Source organism: Melanostigma gelatinosum (assembly GCF_949748355.1).
Source record: "Melanostigma gelatinosum genome assembly, chromosome: 13".
NCBI classification, from domain to species: domain Eukaryota; kingdom Metazoa; phylum Chordata; class Actinopteri; order Perciformes; family Zoarcidae; genus Melanostigma; species Melanostigma gelatinosum.
The window spans coordinates 1,001,867-1,020,426 of record NC_136646.1 but is presented as its reverse complement, the minus strand read 5'-3'; the positions used below and the strand labels follow the sequence as shown (position 1 = coordinate 1,020,426).

Genomic DNA, 18,560 nt, shown 5'->3' with positions numbered 1-18,560 from the left:
TTCGCTCAGGCTACCCTCCACCAACCATCCCTAAAACTCTCCAGCCGGCCAAATCGCCGAGGTGGGGCCCTAAGCTAGTGAATGTGTGTTTGTTGTAATTACACACGCATCATATGAGTCGTGTTTAATCACCGGATACAGTTTTTAAAGGAGCGTTTATCCGACAGTGAAGGAAAGGAGGCGGAGTTTCTGAGGGAAGAAGAGTTCACTTAACGTTAACTTTAGAAGTGTTTCTAGTTGGTTGCCATGGCGTGTGAAGGTAGCGGCATGTCAGGTAAGCTCAACGCACACTTAAAGACGTCCATTCGAGTTAAACTGCATATTCCTATTTATCATGGCTGTATTTGTGTACATCGCCTGGCTGTATCCCGCACAGTGACACCATTGTGAACATGTAGATGGGGGCAGGGCCGGACTGGCGGAAAAAAGTGGCCCGGGAGTTACTGTCAGACCGGCCCACTCAATACACGGCGCGTTGCCCACTCAATGCATCGCACGTATCGACCAGTCAGTGGCCTACTTGGAAAAATAACATACACTTAACATTATTTTGGATGATTACAAAGAAATTACATCATACATGTTTTTTTTTATAACATTTGGATCCACCAATTTGCCCAGATGGACACATTGAATAAAATGACACTGGCTATTGTAACAATCCAAGGTAGGTATCGTTTGCTAGATGAATATGGTTATACGCAGTGGCAGCTGGTGCACATGTTCTAGGTAGGGCTGTTTTCTATTTCCCTTTAATAACTTGAGGGTTACCGTAATAATTCCCTTTAACAGGAAACCAGTGGCGGCTGGTCAATACAGGGGCATGGCCCCACCATGAGCCACGCAAAAAAAAAAAAAAAATTATAATAATCATAAATTATATAAATTGTCAATATTTGTGTTTTTGAACTATGGAATGTACCCAGTAATGTGTGTAAAGTATGATATCTGCGCAAAATATATGCCTTTCCTGCTCGTGCTCTCTGCCTGTGTGCTCTCTGCTCGTGCTCTCTGTCTGTGTGCACGACACTCTGAGAACGCGCAGCTTGGGGGGCCTAATCGTTTTGGCCCAAAAGAGACGGGGCTATGAAGCAGTTTAGCGAATTGCTGATTCAAGATATAAATGAGTGACATACAATTTAGCCAATCAGCGCCCTCAAATAGATTCAGCTCTCGTCATTGCGCGTTCTCGTCAGGAGAAGTCTCTACAGGTGCCCGCGCCAGCGCTACTCCTCCAAGACCCGTTTGAGAGGAGAACTTTGGCGGAGATTCTGCAGCCAAAGAGCTGATATCAGATCAGCCTGACCTCACAATCAGACAGCAGACTCGCGGGAAAGGGAAGCAGTACATGCGGAGCTTCTGTACTAGCTGTACACCAGACAGGTTTGGCTAGCTGGATGACGTCATGTTAATAACGTATTTAGCTTTTTAAAACAACGGGGACGGATCCAGCACGGACAGTTACGGGAGTGAGGGATGAGGAGGTAAGGAAACATGAGAACACCAGGACACACATGGAGAACTCTGTCAAGCTACATGTTAGACAAAGTGAACATCTTTTATTCTACATAGTTGTCCTCAGTCTCATCTGCTTAACTTGGTCATGGAGGCATCAACATGTAATAGAGATGTTAAATTAACAGTGAAAACTCATCCTAGCTTAATTTAACATCAGTATTCATAATTACACTTCATGTTTACTTCTCCTGATCTTTACCTCCTATAACAAGGTCCATAGGGGCATCTCAATAAATGAACATGTTATATTATATTATATAAGTGTTATTTACTGATTGTTTTCGTGTTGGAATACATGTTAAATATTTAACTGCCAAGTAATAATACGTGTTTGATACTTACATTTTTTTTTGCATTAAATCATACTGGGATGTTTGCTGAAATTGATAGGGTGGCCCAACCTAGAACATTTTCCACCAGCCGCCACTGCAGGAAACGATACAATCGAACTATATTCAGGTTACCTTTAATTACACAAGTTGGAAAAATGAAATGAAAGAAAACCCCTCGTTGCTGGCAGGATGTCGCCTGAAGCGTGGAAGTCCAAACTCTTAGTCCGCTTCACTCAAGAGAGCAATAAGATAAAAGTGTGGTACCTTAGTTAATGCTGCTGAATCGGTATTACATTACTAATCCCCTCCCCCCAAAATAAAATAGTAATATGATAAATACAAAAGAAATCTACATAAAAGGCTGTAGTGATCTAGAATTAATTGTGGAAGGATAACATATAGCAGATATGTCACCATCTATATGTGGCATTCTAAACGTGAAGAGGCGGGGCTTAGGCGGCTCCGTGAACTACTATCGACCAGAATGCCGGCTCCGGCGCTGAATCTATTTGAGGATGCTGATTGGCTAAATTGCATTTCACTCATTTATATCTTTAATCAGCATTAAAGCATCATTGGCTAAACTGCTTCATAGACCCGCCTCTTTGGGGCAGATTGCATGCTGGGTGTGTGTAGGGGTGCTGCCGGCTCACAGATGGAAACCACGAGTGTGAATACAGATCGCGAGGAGTAGTATAAATATCAGTCAGCGATTATGATCTTTAAGTATTAGAGTAAATTTAACGTGTTCTGTGAAGCATAGAATACAGTCGGGGTCGGCGATCTCAGAGCGAGGGCCGGTTGATGATGGAGGTGGTCCGGTATTGGACCGGCCCAAACCCCGTCGGCCTACCGGGGATACCGGGGGATCCCTGATGGCCAGTCCGCCCCTGGATGGAGGTTGTAACGCTGCCTTGTGTCATTTAACGCGAGTAACCCACTGATGCTGTTCTGGTCCTCCACAGACGCGAGGATCGGAGAGGCCCTGATCAAAGAGTGAGTCTCCTTTCTGTCAGTTGGCTGAAGTACGTTCTTCAGCTGCTTTACCTCACGTCAGTCCTTTGTGGAACTAAAGTCGTTATATCGCTCTCTTTAAAGCCACAACAATAGTATTGTTGTCATAGTGGAGCTCTACGCTGCTGTAAAAATCACATAAAGTCAAATAAAAGGAGGCATCACTTTGTCTGGAGCTTAATTGGAGATAAACCTTAGCTGAATTTCAGGAGCAGGGCCACACCTCCACGGGGCCACTTCCGGCCACACCCTACAAATACCCACGGCCACCATAGCTCAGCCTGCTACGCCTTTCGCACCAAACCGTAAGGCTGCTACACCTTCAGAAAAGAGTCAGGCTGCTAACGTAACGATGGCCTGCCTCGGTCGGCGCTAGCTGCTATTGGCCTGTCTCGAACGATTCCATCGTGACGCCCTTTCCGGTCATTACGCTGTCATTTTCTTCGGCGATCGCCAACCAAACGTAAATAATATTAATTCATACATATCAAATAATCTACGTGTCAAATTTCATGAATATATATGGACGTTTATATGTCTAAATACTATAGGAAAGTGACTTTGATGAGAAAAAGCAGAAAGAACGCTCGGGCGATGCTTAAACAGCTCGAACGGAAATTAAGGAGCTTTTGTTGCATCATTTGGAGTTGTTGAAGCGTGATATCTTATTGTGAAGGGCAGAACTACGGTCCCGGATGTGTTGACAGCATTGATGATCATTTTTGCGACCCTGGAACAATCGAATATCCCCGAAAAACCAGCAGCAGCCAGTGTTTACAACGAGGATAGAAGTCCGTACGGATTAGGCCAAGAGCAGTGCACGGCTAATTCACCCGTGTTAGCATCGTTTTAACGACTCTGGTGAAGGCAAAGCTAACTGTAATAATTACAACAACATTTAGTTTGAAAGGTACGAAGTTTAACTTCAGTTTAACACCATTAAATCAACTGAAAACATTACACGATCATTTTTATCAACATTGTAAGTGAATTGTATTGAAACATTAGCTAAAAACTGTCCGGTTTGGGGTACAACTCCTTTACGTCGTTCGCACCAAAACGCAAGAATGCCCGCAGCACCGCAAAAACAACGAACAGGGAAGGAAAATAAACCCCTTACCTCGCCAGCATGGACCTGCTACTAACCGGGCCTCCCGATGACGAAGAACCGTTTGCCTCCCCAGCCGTCACCCGCACAGCCCGGGGCCGCACTCCACCGAGGCAGGGCTTCCAGATGCCACCGATCGCCTCCGGGAGCGCCCCGGCGGCCCAACGCAGCTGAACCCGCCGACCGGCCACATCCATCGACCGGAATCCCTCCCTCCGGGCAATCCGCCAGTACGGAGACCCAGACCGACCGTCATCGTCCAGCGAACCAAGTCCCACACCGGCACGCCTCCGTGGCAGACGGCGATCCGCTGCCCCCGAACGCGGGCAACGGACGCGGAAGTCCCCCCCTTCCTCATCCGCTCGCTCCGGACGCAGCGCTCGGGGACAAACCTCCGACAGCCCGGCTTCCGGCGACTCCAGCATCCCAGCACGCCGCGCTCGAAGCCACCGGCACGGCGTTCGCGCCCCGACCGCATCTCCCAGCGGGACCGACCCGCCCAGGATCGCGGCCTGGACCGTAGCGCGCCTGTTAACGTAGCGCAGGAGAGGGGGATCCCCCACAAGCGCCGCGACAAAAAAGCGACACTGCTCCAACTCCTCGCAGCCGCCATGACACCTCGCCACGCAGCGACGGACTTTCCATCAACACACGGGCGCGCCGTAAGTGACGCAATCACGCACCACCAAGCCCCGCCCCGCCGGCCTCGACGTTCCAGGTTGCCAGGTTCACAGCGTCCCCCTCCACCACCACAAGGAAAGAGAGAAGAAAGGGAAAAGAGAGTCTACGCAACAAAGCACACCGTGCCAACTCCTCCAAACCTTCCCAAAGTCATGTCAGGCACCAGACGTGACTATCTATATATCTATATATGAATATATATATGAATATATATATGAACATATATATCTCATATCAGACAACAGTCTGATGTTCACTGATCCAGCCATGTTATTGAATTTGGCAGCATCGTCTCTTTGTGTATGGACCTCTTTGTGTTTCTGCTGTCCATCAGATGGTGGAGGCTCACCTCCCTCAGTCAGTGAGGGACATCCTGAAGTGGACCGTGGAGTTTTTCAGGAACACTCTGCTGGGCTGGATTGTGGATCATGGAGGATGGGTATGTTGGGCCTTCATTTCTTCCATGTGCTTACTCTCAGAGCACTTTCCTCTCTACCATGTTGGTTCTGTGGTTCTGCGGAACGCAGCGACACTGCGACCTTTGTTCAGTTAGCCTCTCTGTATGAGATGATACAGCTGTATAGATGAAGCTCTCTGCGTTTCCTTCTTGGTGGGACTGCAACAAGGCGGGGCCAGCCCTATAAATGCCAACGTCTGGCCCTGATGTACGGAGTATAGTTTTTGGAGTTTCCCCGTTGGCCGTTGCTCTTTTAAAATAAATAGGGGGGGACCCTCCTCCATAGAGTGCCGCAGGGATGACGTCATTTTGTAGAGCAATCCCACAAGTTAGCTTAGCAGTGGTTCTCTTGACCAAAGACAGCGTACATGATTTTCCCATCCACGTTTAGTCTCATTTACCCACATGTTAGCAACCGGCTTAAGACACCTAAAAGCCTCAAAATTCACGAGAAGGGTATCTGCTGATGTATTTTATATTGTAGAACGCGTAAACTATCATAAGCTTGTGTTAACCACAGACCTTATTTCAGGCATCCTACCAAAAACACATCAAAACAACCATTGACTTTGAGACGACTGAACAGGAAGTGCAAAAATGCTGAATCATTTCTGTGTTTTAGTCCCGCCCGTTTGCTCAGTGCTCCAATTAATTTCCCCATTTCCTGTTGTACTTCGATATGCTACGTCTGCTCAAAGGTAGCATTACTATGGAACTGAAGTTTTATTATACGCGCTCACTGTGTATGTAGACACATCTTAAGTTGGCTAATGTTAGCGAAATGCTAGCTAACTAGCTAATGTAGGGCTAAAGCTAAGTTGATCTGTTAATGTGAGATTCAGACATGTTAGCTTCCTCTGATCTCTGTGGTAACGTGAGAGAGATTATTAAGATGAATTATCGTTAGCCAGAAAAGATCACGCTAACGTTCCTTTGCTAATATTATCTCTACCTGCCGTGCCAACATAACTTTAGTATTTGTCATTTACTTGGATATACACAAAGTCTGACACCCCAGCAGAAGTTACCTGTGTGTGTGTGTGTGTGTGTGTGTGTGTGTGTGTGTGTGTGTGTGTGTCCCATCACATACTGTAGTCCTAACTGTTGTCTTATTGATGCTACATTCTGATACACAGAAATTGAATGCACCCGACTAAACGACATTGACTAGCATCACCAGGCACAATTGAAAATGTAAATTAGTTCCACGTGTAGCTAGTACGTTGTACTGGAAGGTGGATTTACAACACTGCAGACCAGCCAATGAGAGAGAACCTTCACCACCTCGACACAGCACTTCCTGCACAAACCTGCTGTTTTTAAATTGCCAAGCATCAACAGCGACCGCAATATGTTTTGTATTCACTGGACCCAGATCTTGGGGGTGGGTGCGCAGTGGAAAACGAATAGAGAAGAGCTGAGAACAGAGCTGTACCGTGGAGACGCGGCATTAGTCTGATACGGGATTGACAAACGATGGTAGTGTTCACACATGAGACAACACAGTGGCTGCGCAGTACGTTAGGGGTTAAGTTCCGGTGGTTGAAAAGTTTTCAAAGGAGTTTGAGGGGCTGAACATCGCTGACGCAGCTGCTGCTTCAGCTTGTGAAGCTTTATTCACAGTTCTGCTCACCGTCAAGTGCACAGCAGCATAGCAAGGCGGATGGATATTTCTCATGTTTGTTGTCACTTCCTGCACCGACAATAAAACATTCCGGAGCCACATGGACGACAGATAGTCAATCACATTTGTAAAAAAGTAATCGGCATTTAGTGGCATGAATGTTTTCCAGATGCATGTTTTCCACACCAGGTGATCGGAGCTGTCTCTCCACAGATCAACAGTTTTTCGGAGCTGGAGGTGGCGTCCGTGCAGAGTGTGTCGTCGCTGAGCTCCCACAGCTACGGCCTCATCGTCATCTTTATCACCGGCCTGGCTCTAGGGAGCTTCATCACCTGGAGACTGACCAGATGGCACTGAGGCTCGCATTCTCTCACTCACACACACACACACACACACACATACACACACACACACACTACTCTTTTGATCTTTCATATAAAGGCCGACAAGAATGCAAATGGTATTTCATCTTCTGACAGGTACTTTACCTGACACGCAATAAAATAATATAAGTTAAATGCTGAGCAGCAAATCATTTCAACGCAGGTGTGACATATGATCCATTAATGTGGGTGTGACTGGGTATCTGACAGTACTTTGTTTCAAGCAGCAGTGTGTAGCAGGTTTAAATTGCATTTCGATCGGTTATGGAAACTGGGCTTGTATATGGTTGTGTGTGTGTGTATGTGTGTGTGTGTGTCTGTGTGTGAGAAAGATGCCAGTGATCTTTTTCCGTCTTTCTGTCTGTCTCTGTTCATTCATTATTAATCCCTCAACAGTGTCCCGCCCTACTCCCTGCTCATTTATTATGGCTGCGCAGTAGAAACGCACTGGTAGGGGCATCCTGTGCTAGGTGCACGTCTCAGGTGATGTAACATGCACTCTGGCGGCCATCTTGTAGATCCACAGCTCTCGACGACATCGGCTGTGAACAACTTAACAGTCTCAGCATGAAATCCACAAGAAAGGAATGGAAAAGATAAGAAATAACTGATATTGTGTAGCTTTAATTGACAATGTTATCGCAATACCTGACAGCGAACACAAGAGGGAGCTCCTCTGCACCGCACACATATGAGCTGGACACAGCAGCATATTACTGCCACCAATATCAAGTTATTTTCATAATAACAAGAACATTTTCTTGTATTAACGTACGCCTTTTCTCATTATGATAAATACGTTAACACTGTGAAACACCATACAGGAATTCACTGACATTAACTTATATCAGACCAAACGCCACAAAACTGCCCCAGGAGGAGAGCCGAGATGGAAGCTAAGCTAACCCAGCTAGGACCAGAGGCCGTTCCACTACCCAGCCTACTGCTGGCTGTCTGATGTTCGGTCGCAGAACAATAAGATGGATGAAAGCAGCGGGAGATCAGTGACTGTTGAGCCCACATCTTCACAGGGACCTGGATCCATCGTCCATCCCGGATCAAGCTGCACTCAGGTGGACATCAGGACAGAGCTCAGGACTCCGGTGGGACGAGAGGAGGTGGGCTCTGTGTTTACACCATCATGCTTGGTGCTCACACAGTCAAAGTTGAGGGACAATGTTTTCCTCAGGTTGGATTTTTAATGTTAAGATGTCGGTCATATTAGACTTGTTTTTGTTGCTGCTGTTCACAGGAATGTACAGCTACGTCCGTTTTGTTTGTCATGTGTTTGTCACATGGCATCAGTCGATTTGAGAACTTAGGAGTTCTTCTGATGTGAATCTTTTGCCTTCGAATGACATGCTGAGTTTTCACTTTACTCATGAAATGATGTTCCAAGAGAAACATCAGCATGTCAGCATATCTCCCCGCAGGGTTCACACACCAAATCCAACGCGGTCGAACCCTGAATGAATGCTCACCAGTGGCCGCCCTCCATCTGCCGGTTACTGTGATAACTTTCTGTAATTTCATCACTGAAAAGAATCATTACTGCAAGGTCACTGGAGCAGCCTCGTGCTGTCTTTCTACCAGCTTTGGTGCATATGGGCCTCCAGCTGCAGGTCCAGGTTCACCTCATTTACTTTACATTTTCAAGGCAGAAGGGGAATTTAACAATTTTATGTTTTACCTTCTTAAAATGTTTTATAGTGTGATAACATACTCATTTCTTTTTTTTAAAATATATTTCTCATTATTTCAACACATCACTTAATACAAGCACTACTTATTAATACAATTAAAAGAAGTTCCAGTCAATGCTTTAACATGTAGCCTGCCATGGCCTGATAGATGGACAATGACCTGGATGTGTTGGTTCAACACCTGGATGTGTTGGTTCAACAGCTGGATGTGTTGGTTCCTGTTCCTATATGGAGCCTGTTAGAGCGGCAGTTTATAAAAAATAACTTTTTGTCATCATTGCTCAAACTGTCACTCTATCCTGGCAGTAGAGACAGATAACCTGTGGAACAATCTGCTTCCTCTGCCTCTTTTCAGTGCCACTAATGACATAACAAGATCCCGACGTTGGTTGGTTAGTTTTGGCTGCCGGGTCACAGACGTTCTCACTGCCTGAAGTTTAAATATAATCCAGTATCTCCTCAATCCCTGTTTGACTCTGCAGCATGTGTGAGACTGATGGAGAGCCGAGGATATGCTGCTGGGTTATTTTATGTACTGCCAAAATAAACAAATAAATAAAAGAAGGAAGAAATGTCGTCATTATGCAAATAAGTTGTGTTCTGGGTTGGTGGGCTTGGGTTTGAGTTTGTGGTGAGCAGGCTGACACAAGGGGAAGTGGGCCTGAGGCCATTCAGACACACAGCATTGAATTATGGATGATTCTGTCGAAGAGAAATGCGTGTTTACTCTGTTAGTATTATAATTATGTATTGTGCTTACATGTAGCTTAGCAAAGGGGCCCCCTTGGTTACTGTTGCTATGCCTATCAAACGTTAGGTTTGGAAAGTTGGCTCGCTCTGCGCATAGCGCTCAGAGGTTTACTTCAACAGAACATCACTTTCTATTGGAGATAAACCTTAGCTGAATTTCAGGAGCAGGGCCACACCTGCACGGGGCCACTCCCGGCCACACCCTACAAATACCCACGGCCACCATAGCTCAGCCTGCTACGCCTTTCGCACCAAACCGTAAGGCTGCTACACCTTCAGAAAAGAAGAAGGCTGCTAGGTCGTTCGCACCAAACCGCAAGAACGCCCGCCGCACCGCAAAAACAACGAACAGGGAAGGAAAATAAACCCCTTACCTCGCCAGCATGGACCTGCTACTAACCGGGCCTCCCGATGACGAAGAACCGTTTGCCTCCCCAGCCGTCATCCGCACAGCCCGGGGCCGCACTCCACCGAGGCAGGGCTTCCAGACGCCACCGATCGCCTCCGGGAGCGCCCCGGCGGCCCAACGCAGCTGAACCCGCGGACCGGTCACATCCATCGACCGGAATCCCTCCCTCCGGGTAATCCGCCAGTACGGGGACCCAGACCGACCGTCATCGTCCAGCGAACCAAGTCCCACACCGGCACGCCTCCGTGGCAGACGGCGATCCGCTGCCCCCGAACGCGGGCAACGGACGCGGAAGTCCCCCCCTTCCTCCTCCGCTCGCTCCGGACGCAGCGCTCGGGGACAAACCTCCGACAGCCCGGCTTCCGGCGACTCCAGCATCCCAGCACGCCGCGCTCGAAGCCAACGGCACGGCGATCGCGCCCCGACCGCATCTCGATTTTCCCATCCACGTTTAGTCTCATTTACCCACATGTTAGCAACCGGCTTAAGACACCTAAAAGCCTCAAAATTCACGAGAAGGGTATCTGCTGATGTATTTTATATTGTAGAACAACGCGTAAACTATCATAAGCTTGTGTTAACCACAGACCTTATTTCAGGCACCCTACCAAAAACACATCAAAACAACCATTGACTTTGAGACGACTGAACAGGAAGTGCAAAAATGCTGAATCATTTCTGTGTTTTAGTCCCGCCCGTTTGCTCAGTGCTCCAATCAATTTCCCCATTTCCTGTTGTACTTCGATATGCTACGTCTGCTCAAAGGTAGCATTACTATGGAACTGAAGTTTTATTATACGCGCTCACTGTGTATGTAGACACATCTTAAGTTGGCTAATGTTAGCGAAATGCTAGCTAACTAGCTGATGTAGGGCTAAAGCTAAGTTGATCTGTTAATGTGAGATTCAGACATGTTAGCTTCCTCTGATCTCTGTGGTAACGTGAGAGAGATTATTAAGATGAATTATCGTTAGCCAGAAAAGATCACGCTAACGTTCCTTTGCTAATATTATCTCTACCTGCCGTGCCAACGTAACTTTAGTATTTGTCATTTACTTGGATATACACAAAGTCTGACACCCCAGCAGAAGTTACCTGTGTGTGTGTGTGTGTGTGTGTGTCCCTCCATCACATACTGTAGTCCTAACTGTTGTCTTATTGATGCTACATTCTGATACACAGAAATTGAATGCACCCGGCTAAACGACATTGACTAGCATCACCAGGCACAATTGAAAATGTAAATTAGTTCCACGTGTAGCTAGTACGTTGTACTGGAAGGTGGATTTACAACACTGCAGACCAGCTAATGAGAGAGAACCTTCACCACCTCGACACGGCACTTCCTGCACAAACCTGCTGTTTTTAAATTGCCAAGCATCAACAGCGACCGCAATATGTTTTGTATTCACTGGACCCAGATCTTGGGGGTGGGTGCGCAGTGGAAAACGAATAGAGAAGAGCTGAGAACAGAGCTGTACCGTGGAGACGCGGCATTAGTCTGATACGGGATTGACAAACGATGGTAGTGTTCACACATGAGACAACACAGTGGCTGCGCAGTACGTTAGGGGTTAAGTTCCGGTGGTTGAAAAGTTTTCAAAGGAGTTTGAGGGGCTGAACATCGCTGACGCAGCTGCTGCTTCAGCTTGTGAAGCTTTATTCACAGTTCTGCTCACCGTCAAGTGCACAGCAGCATAGCAAGGCGGATGGATATTTCTCATGTTTGTTGTCACTTCCTGCACCGACAATAAAACATTCCGGAGCCACATGGACGACAGATAGTCAATCACATTTGTAAAAAAGTAATCGGCATTTAGTGGCATGAATGTTTTCCAGATGCATGTTTTCCACACCAGGTGATCGGAGCTGTCTCTCCACAGATCAACAGTTTTTCGGAGCTGGAGGTGGCGTCCGTGCAGAGTGTGTCGTCGCTGAGCTCCCACAGCTACGGCCTCATCGTCATCTTTATCACCGGCCTGGCTCTAGGGAGCTTCATCACCTGGAGACTGACCAGATGGCACTGAGGCTCGCGTTCTCTCACACACACACACACACACACTCCTCTTTTGATCTTTCATATAAAGGCCGACAAGAATGCAAATGGTATTTCATCTTCTGACAGGTACTTTACCTGACACGCAATAAAATAATATAAGTTAAATGCTGAGCAGCAAATCATTTCAACGCAGGTGTGACATATGATCCATTAATGTGGGTGTGACTGGGTATCTGACAGTACTTTGTTTCAAGCAGCAGTGTGTAGCAGGTTTAAATTGCATTTCGATCGGTTATGGAAACTGGGCTTGTATATGGTTGTGTGTGTGTGTGTGTGTGTGTGTGTGTGAGAAAGATGCCAGTGATCTTTTTCCGTCTTTCTGTCTGTCTCTGTTCATTCATTATTAATCCCTCAACAGTGTCCCGCCCTACTCCCTGCTCATTTATTATGGCTGCGCAGTAGAAACGCACTGGTAGGGGCATCCTGTGCTAGGTGCACGTCTCAGGTGATGTAACATGCACTCTGGCGGCCATCTTGTAGATCCACAGCTCTCGACGACATCGGCTGTGAACAACTTAACAGTCTCAGCATGAAATCCACAAGAAAGGAATGGAAAAGATAAGAAATAACTGATATTGTGTAGCTTTAATTGACAATGTTATCGCAATACCTGACAGCGAACACAAGAGGGAGCTCCTCTGCACCGCACACATATGAGCTGGACACAGCAGCATATTACTGCCATTACTGCCACATAAAAACACAGTCTGGACAAAGTTAATTTTTATCTGCACATGACGAATGTTATTGTAACATTTTCTCTCCCTTTCTCACCTTCATTTTTACAACCCTGGAGCTCATGCACATAAGGGCTGCAATAGCATGTTAGCTTTGTATACAGTATGAACTTCATATTCATCTAATAAATCAATGTTTTGTTGTAGTTCCACAGTTTGCCAGTTATTCAGTAGTTTCAACAAGCATTACTTCACAAGATCCCATTGATGAATTTAGGATTGCATTACAGAGGAAGCCTTTTATTTATGTAGAAACTGCATGTTTTGCTCCATTAACATTCACATATTCTTTACCACACGGAAGCCAGAGGCAGTGAGAGGAGTTCAGGCCCACTACCACATAGGTGAAAGTCTAGAGAGGAGACTGGGCCTGCAGAGGCCGAGTCTCAGAGACCTGAGTGTCAGTGGCCTGGGGGGACTCAAACCCATCAATCAATGAGCAAACACACCTAAGACAAACATGCAGAGGCAGTAGATAACTGTGTCCTCCTGTCACTTGACAGAAGCTTCTTTATCATCATACGTAATGCATCCATGGCAAAACACTCATTCAGCAATACACATGCTCCTATTTCTACAGCATGACTGAAGGACGTAGTGTCACAAAAGCTTGATAATGATTTTTTTAAGGCGGCATAGTAATGCAAACCTACAAGCATTTGTAATTTTAAGCATTTCATGTGTTTGTAAATAAATTACAAGTACAGAACAGACCATGTAAAGTAAAATATTGTTCAAATAAACGTGACAGCCTGGCTTGATTTGTTTCTTATGTACACAGCGGTGACTCTGTGCTTTAGGGCTGATGAGTCTCCACAACATCACCTTTTGATGGACTTTATTTTACGGCAAGTATGGAATAAAAAGAGTGATAGGCTCGTGATATATACTGTATGCCCCTGGTGTGATTTGAAAAATAATTATTATGAAGTGTCACTCGGGCTGCTTGGGAGTGTCCAAAATGCATCAGAGAATATTAGTCTACTCAACGTACCAGAATGTTAGACTTGTAACCTCCCACCTTCAGGTAAGACCCTTGCTTGTAAGATTTAGAGGGAGATTTCAATGCATAAACCTCCAGACAATCAAGTTCTAACACGTGACTGTGAAAGGGGTTTTCCTTAAACCTTAGGAAAGTAGGCTACATAAATGCATAACAGTGCCAAATGTAACAAGCTAATTTTCATGAAACAAAATTTCCCTGTGAGACTACAGAGCCGACAGATATACAAAAGCACTACATTTGAATGAACCTTTAGTCATAGTAATGTTTGGAGTTAGGAGAGGAGAGAGTCTCAGGTTTTACACGAATGCACTCACGAGTGCACGTGAATGCATTTGCACACTGAATTGGGTATAATTGTATATACGTGCAACTGTTTTGAGTGTGCTGGTGCAGCAGGATTTCATGTAGAATTTCAGCATACATTTTGGGACCGACTTGCAGTTTGGTAGTGGGTTTTTATAGAGTACTGGGTATAATGTTACCCGAGTAGATGAATCAAAGTGTTCCAGTCAAATTTACTGCTGTCTTTCTGGCACACAGAGATTTAAATCAAACAAAGAGCACACTTGTAACAGGAAGTGAGTCATTTTCTACAGTCTTGGCACCAGGTAATATGTGATGCACGCCGAGAGAAACAGCTCAATAACAAAACTAGAAGGGCGGGGCAGAGAAAAGAATAGGACCTGAAAACTTCATCAGCAACACCTTCTTAAGTTCCTCAGTGCCAGATGCATCATCCCGCCTCTTCACTCTTTTCCTTCATTCTTTCGTTATTTTCGTCTTTTTTTCTTTCTCCAACCCACATGCATGAAAGGAAATCTCTTCAGTTTGGCATTAGGTCACGGGAACAGAGGGGCAGGATTGGGTTAGCGCTGGGAGGAAGTAAAAACATTTGTAGAAGATTTAAGATGAACCTCAGCGGAGCGAGCGCATGATTGACAGCCATGGAGTAATGCTAGGAGCAACACAGCTAACTCAAAGAATAAGATCAGGAGCTGAGGTTATTTGGAGTTAAGTGTTTTGGGGCGAGTTAGGGTTAGGGTTAGGTTAGAGAAGGGTGGAAAAGGTCGCAAAGGAAAATAAAAACATTGAGCAATATTTTTCTCTCCTTTTTATAATTCTTCAGTCGAATTTGCACCAATGCCAAAATCAGTAGTCCCCTGGCCAATGGTAACGAGGGAATTCCAGGCACAGTGTGCGTGAGTCAGTGCCAGCATTTGCCAAATTCACCCTGCCTGCCTCCCTTTAAATAGTCCAAGGAAATGTCCAAATGACCTTATTACGACTCAGGCTTTCCTAAGTAGCACGCATCAACGCGTGACAGTGTGTTCAAAAATATACATAGCGACAAAACAGCAGGACTTTGGTGGTAGGGAAGCGTGCTTTTCATCTGTTTGGTTTTATTAGCGTAATGGTAAGGGAGCTGGATTCTGTCTGTGTCTGTGTTCCTCTATGTTGTGTCTTGGTTCTCAAAGCTTTGCCTGGCCTGGGCAGACCTTCAAAGGTTCACTGGACCTAAACGATTTGCCAGAGACGTACATCTGACCAGATCACTTCATCACACTTTAATAATCTATGTCACAACACAATACAAATACAAACGGCAACTGCGGTTTCAGTAATACATTCTACATTACTAGAGTGCAGTCAAAGTACATACTGATGTTCCTACTCTGGGCAGTGATGGGCGCACACAAAAGCAGCCCTGCCCGAACAAACACCATGAAATAATAGTTTCTATTTTGAGGCACCGGATCTTTGGTCCACTTCAGTTCTGCCTAAATTTGTGCTTGAAACAATAACAATGAAGCGTGTTCAAACAAAAGCCTCATTCATACCAAGTGAAGCCCAGTTGAGCTGTCATTTAGTGAAATTTCAGCAGGATTCTAACTTTATCCTTTTACTGTGTATCTTCATTTTTGCACTGCGGGGGATACGAGGTGGTATGCATCTTGCTCAAAACCACTTTATGGTAATGATTTGTAAATAACCAAGACAATTAAATGAAGGGGAAAGTGATGGACTAGTTGGAGTGCCTCATAATCCTGCTCAGTGTTTAATTAAACAAAGTGTTTTATCAGTGGGCCACATTTGTGAGTGAGGCCCTTTTTTATGTGCAGCTCCAAAAATCTATAAATAGCGGGGGGGGGGGGGGGACCTTGGGCAGTTACTGAATCTGAAATCAGATATATCAGCAATTCACCTACATCAGTTCGGTCACCCGGGATATCCAAAAGTCCAAAAGAGGGAGGGAGGAGAGATATAAGGAAGTCAAGCAGAGAGGAGACAGATTCCAGCTCCTGGGGCTTTGAGTGCCGACTGCCAATCTACTTAAGATCAAGAATGCGTTAAAACAGCAGCTTTTCTGTGACAGACAGATGCAGTTCAACCTTCTGTACACCTGTAGATGTATCTTCCTTCTCTGATGTCACAATAATAACCACATTATCATTTTCATCATTCATTGCTTTGTAGTAGAGGATTTCATGGATTCATGTCAAATTCTGGCAGAGACCTCAGCAGCGCTCCTGAAAACATCTTTTCCCATCTGATTAGTGACAAGAGTAGCAGAAGCCCACTCCTTGCACTCCATCTCCTTTCTGCATTATTCCCATTATTTGTGTTCCCCCTCTTCCTGTCCCCTGTCATATCTTTTCCTCTCATCTCTAGCCTCTCTCTGCCTACTGGTCCCATGTGGGTGTGGCCTGTGTCTTGCTGTGGCTGCAGCAGGAGGACTACCTGATGTGTCGCTGTGCAGAACAGGACCAAGGGGTCTGCCGTAGAAAAGGGGCTCTGTGCTGCATCTGCAGATCGCCTTACACAACCACTTCCTATTTCCGACCCACTCCTCACAGGCAGCCCTGTGTGCCAAGGACGAAAAAAGCGCAAACAGAGGGGTTCAGTCCACCAAGGGGCTGAGCACAGGACCCTATTCATCCTCTCCCCAATGCTCCTCCTTGCTTCTCCCCTACCAGCTTCAGGATGGCTTTATTTTATAATTCACAAATATTCCCCTTTCTCAGGCATTGAGATCAACTGGATGCTCATTCCCTCTCTTCAATGGTGCTTGACGGACAAGCTGTGTCAGTGCTGCCCCCAGACTGGGAGGAGAAACGTGCTGGTGTTAATTATTTGTAATATGTCCGTCTGTCTGGCAGAGCCACGCCTCTGGCATCTGTCTTGTTACATAAGAAGGGAAAGAGATGAGCAAGGGTAATAGACAAAAGGACATCTTTGAGCTGAGCAAACAAGTTATAAAGATGCTTCATAGGTAAATGAGTCATGTAGTTTCCTGTGTAAAAACTGTTACTGCATGAGAACCCTCACAGTCACAGTTAAAGGTGCAGAGGTGAATGGGAAAACAAAACAAAAAACCCTGTCTGAGGGGGAGGGGAGCAGGTGGGTTTGGGGGTTGGAGTCGTGTTGCTATTCCTGGAATGCACACTTTGTCCCATCTAGACCTGGCAACAGTGGGTAGCACAGGCGCTTGGGGATAGTGGACTAGCCAAGTGTGGAAAAGCCAAGTGTGCGCTGCACCACTACAATGCTGATGAATTATGCACACAGTATAAACAGTTTACGTGGAGTTCATGAGGCCGTGGAGACTCGTATTTATAATTCCTGCGCGGTAGCGATAACACATCGAATCGTATCGCTAATGAGGATCTTCATCGTGCAGCTACGGCGCAAACTCATCATTCTTCACCTGATACGTGTGTAGTACGTAACTTGTTGATTCTAGCTGTATCACCTGACATAGAAACTCCACACCTCTACAATGTGGCTTGTTACAATGTGGCTTGTAACAATGTGGCTTGTAACAATGTGGCTTGTAACAATGTGGCTTGTAACAATGTGGCTTGTAACAATGTGGCTTGTTACAATGTGGCTTGTAACAATGTGGCTTGTTACAATGTGGCTTGTAACAATGTGGCTTGTTACAATGTGGCTTGTAACAATGTGGCTTGTAACAATGTGGCTTGTTACAATGTGGCTTGTTACAATGTGGCTTGTAACAATGTGGCTTGTAACAATGTGGCTTGTAACAATGTGGCTTATTACAATGTGGCTTGTAACAATGTGGCTTGTTACAATGTGGCTTGTTACAATGTGGCTTGTAACAATGTGGCTTGTAACAATGTGGCTTGTAACAATGTGGCTTGTTACAATGTGGCTTGTAACAATGTGGGTTGTTACAATGTGGCTTGTAACAATGTGGCTTGTTACAATGTGGCTTGTAACAATGTGGCTTGTAACAATGTGGCTTGTTACAATGTGGCTTGTAACAATGTGGCTTGTTACAATGTGGCTTGTTACAATGTGGCTTGTAACAATGTGGCTTGTAACAATGTGGCTTGTTACAATTTGGCTTGTTACAATGTGGCCTTTTTCATCGTCTGTCTCATCTGAATAAAAACATAAAGTGAGTCACATTGACCTTGTTTTCATTATTTCACAGCAACTCCTTCAAAGAGATTTCAAGCGGATGACACTTCACAAAGTGTCTTCGATGAGGACGATCACGCAGTACGAGACTCTATGATGTGCGAGTGGTTAAAAATAACACATGTGCTTTCAAGTTGCAGCGAAAATAACATCGGCAGTGTCAGTTTGCGAAAAGAAACAGGACACTGAATCCTGCCAGAAACCCAAGAACAGATTCAAGGCTAAAACAGCTAAAACATGTTGAAGTTTGTTGACTGTTTTCTTGAACAAATTGAAACAGCTGAGAATTCATTCTTTGCCCGGACACTTTCTATTGACGATGAACAGCGTAGT

General features: G+C 45.5%; 1 protein-coding gene across 1 annotated transcript in view; it reads left to right on the top strand.

Moving 5' to 3' along the window:
* LOC306787309 (uncharacterized protein) overlaps positions 1-7,091 on the top strand; it is a gene marked incomplete at both ends in the record, with an annotated part of 47,755 nt that extends 40,664 nt beyond the window's left edge. Inside the window, one exon of the mRNA XM_079282427.1 lies at positions 6,948-7,091. Within this exon, the coding sequence (XP_079138553.1) occupies positions 6,948-7,091 (144 nt within the window). The remainder of the gene's footprint in view (positions 1-6,947) is intronic.
* Positions 7,092-18,560: the final 11,469 nt, after the last annotated feature.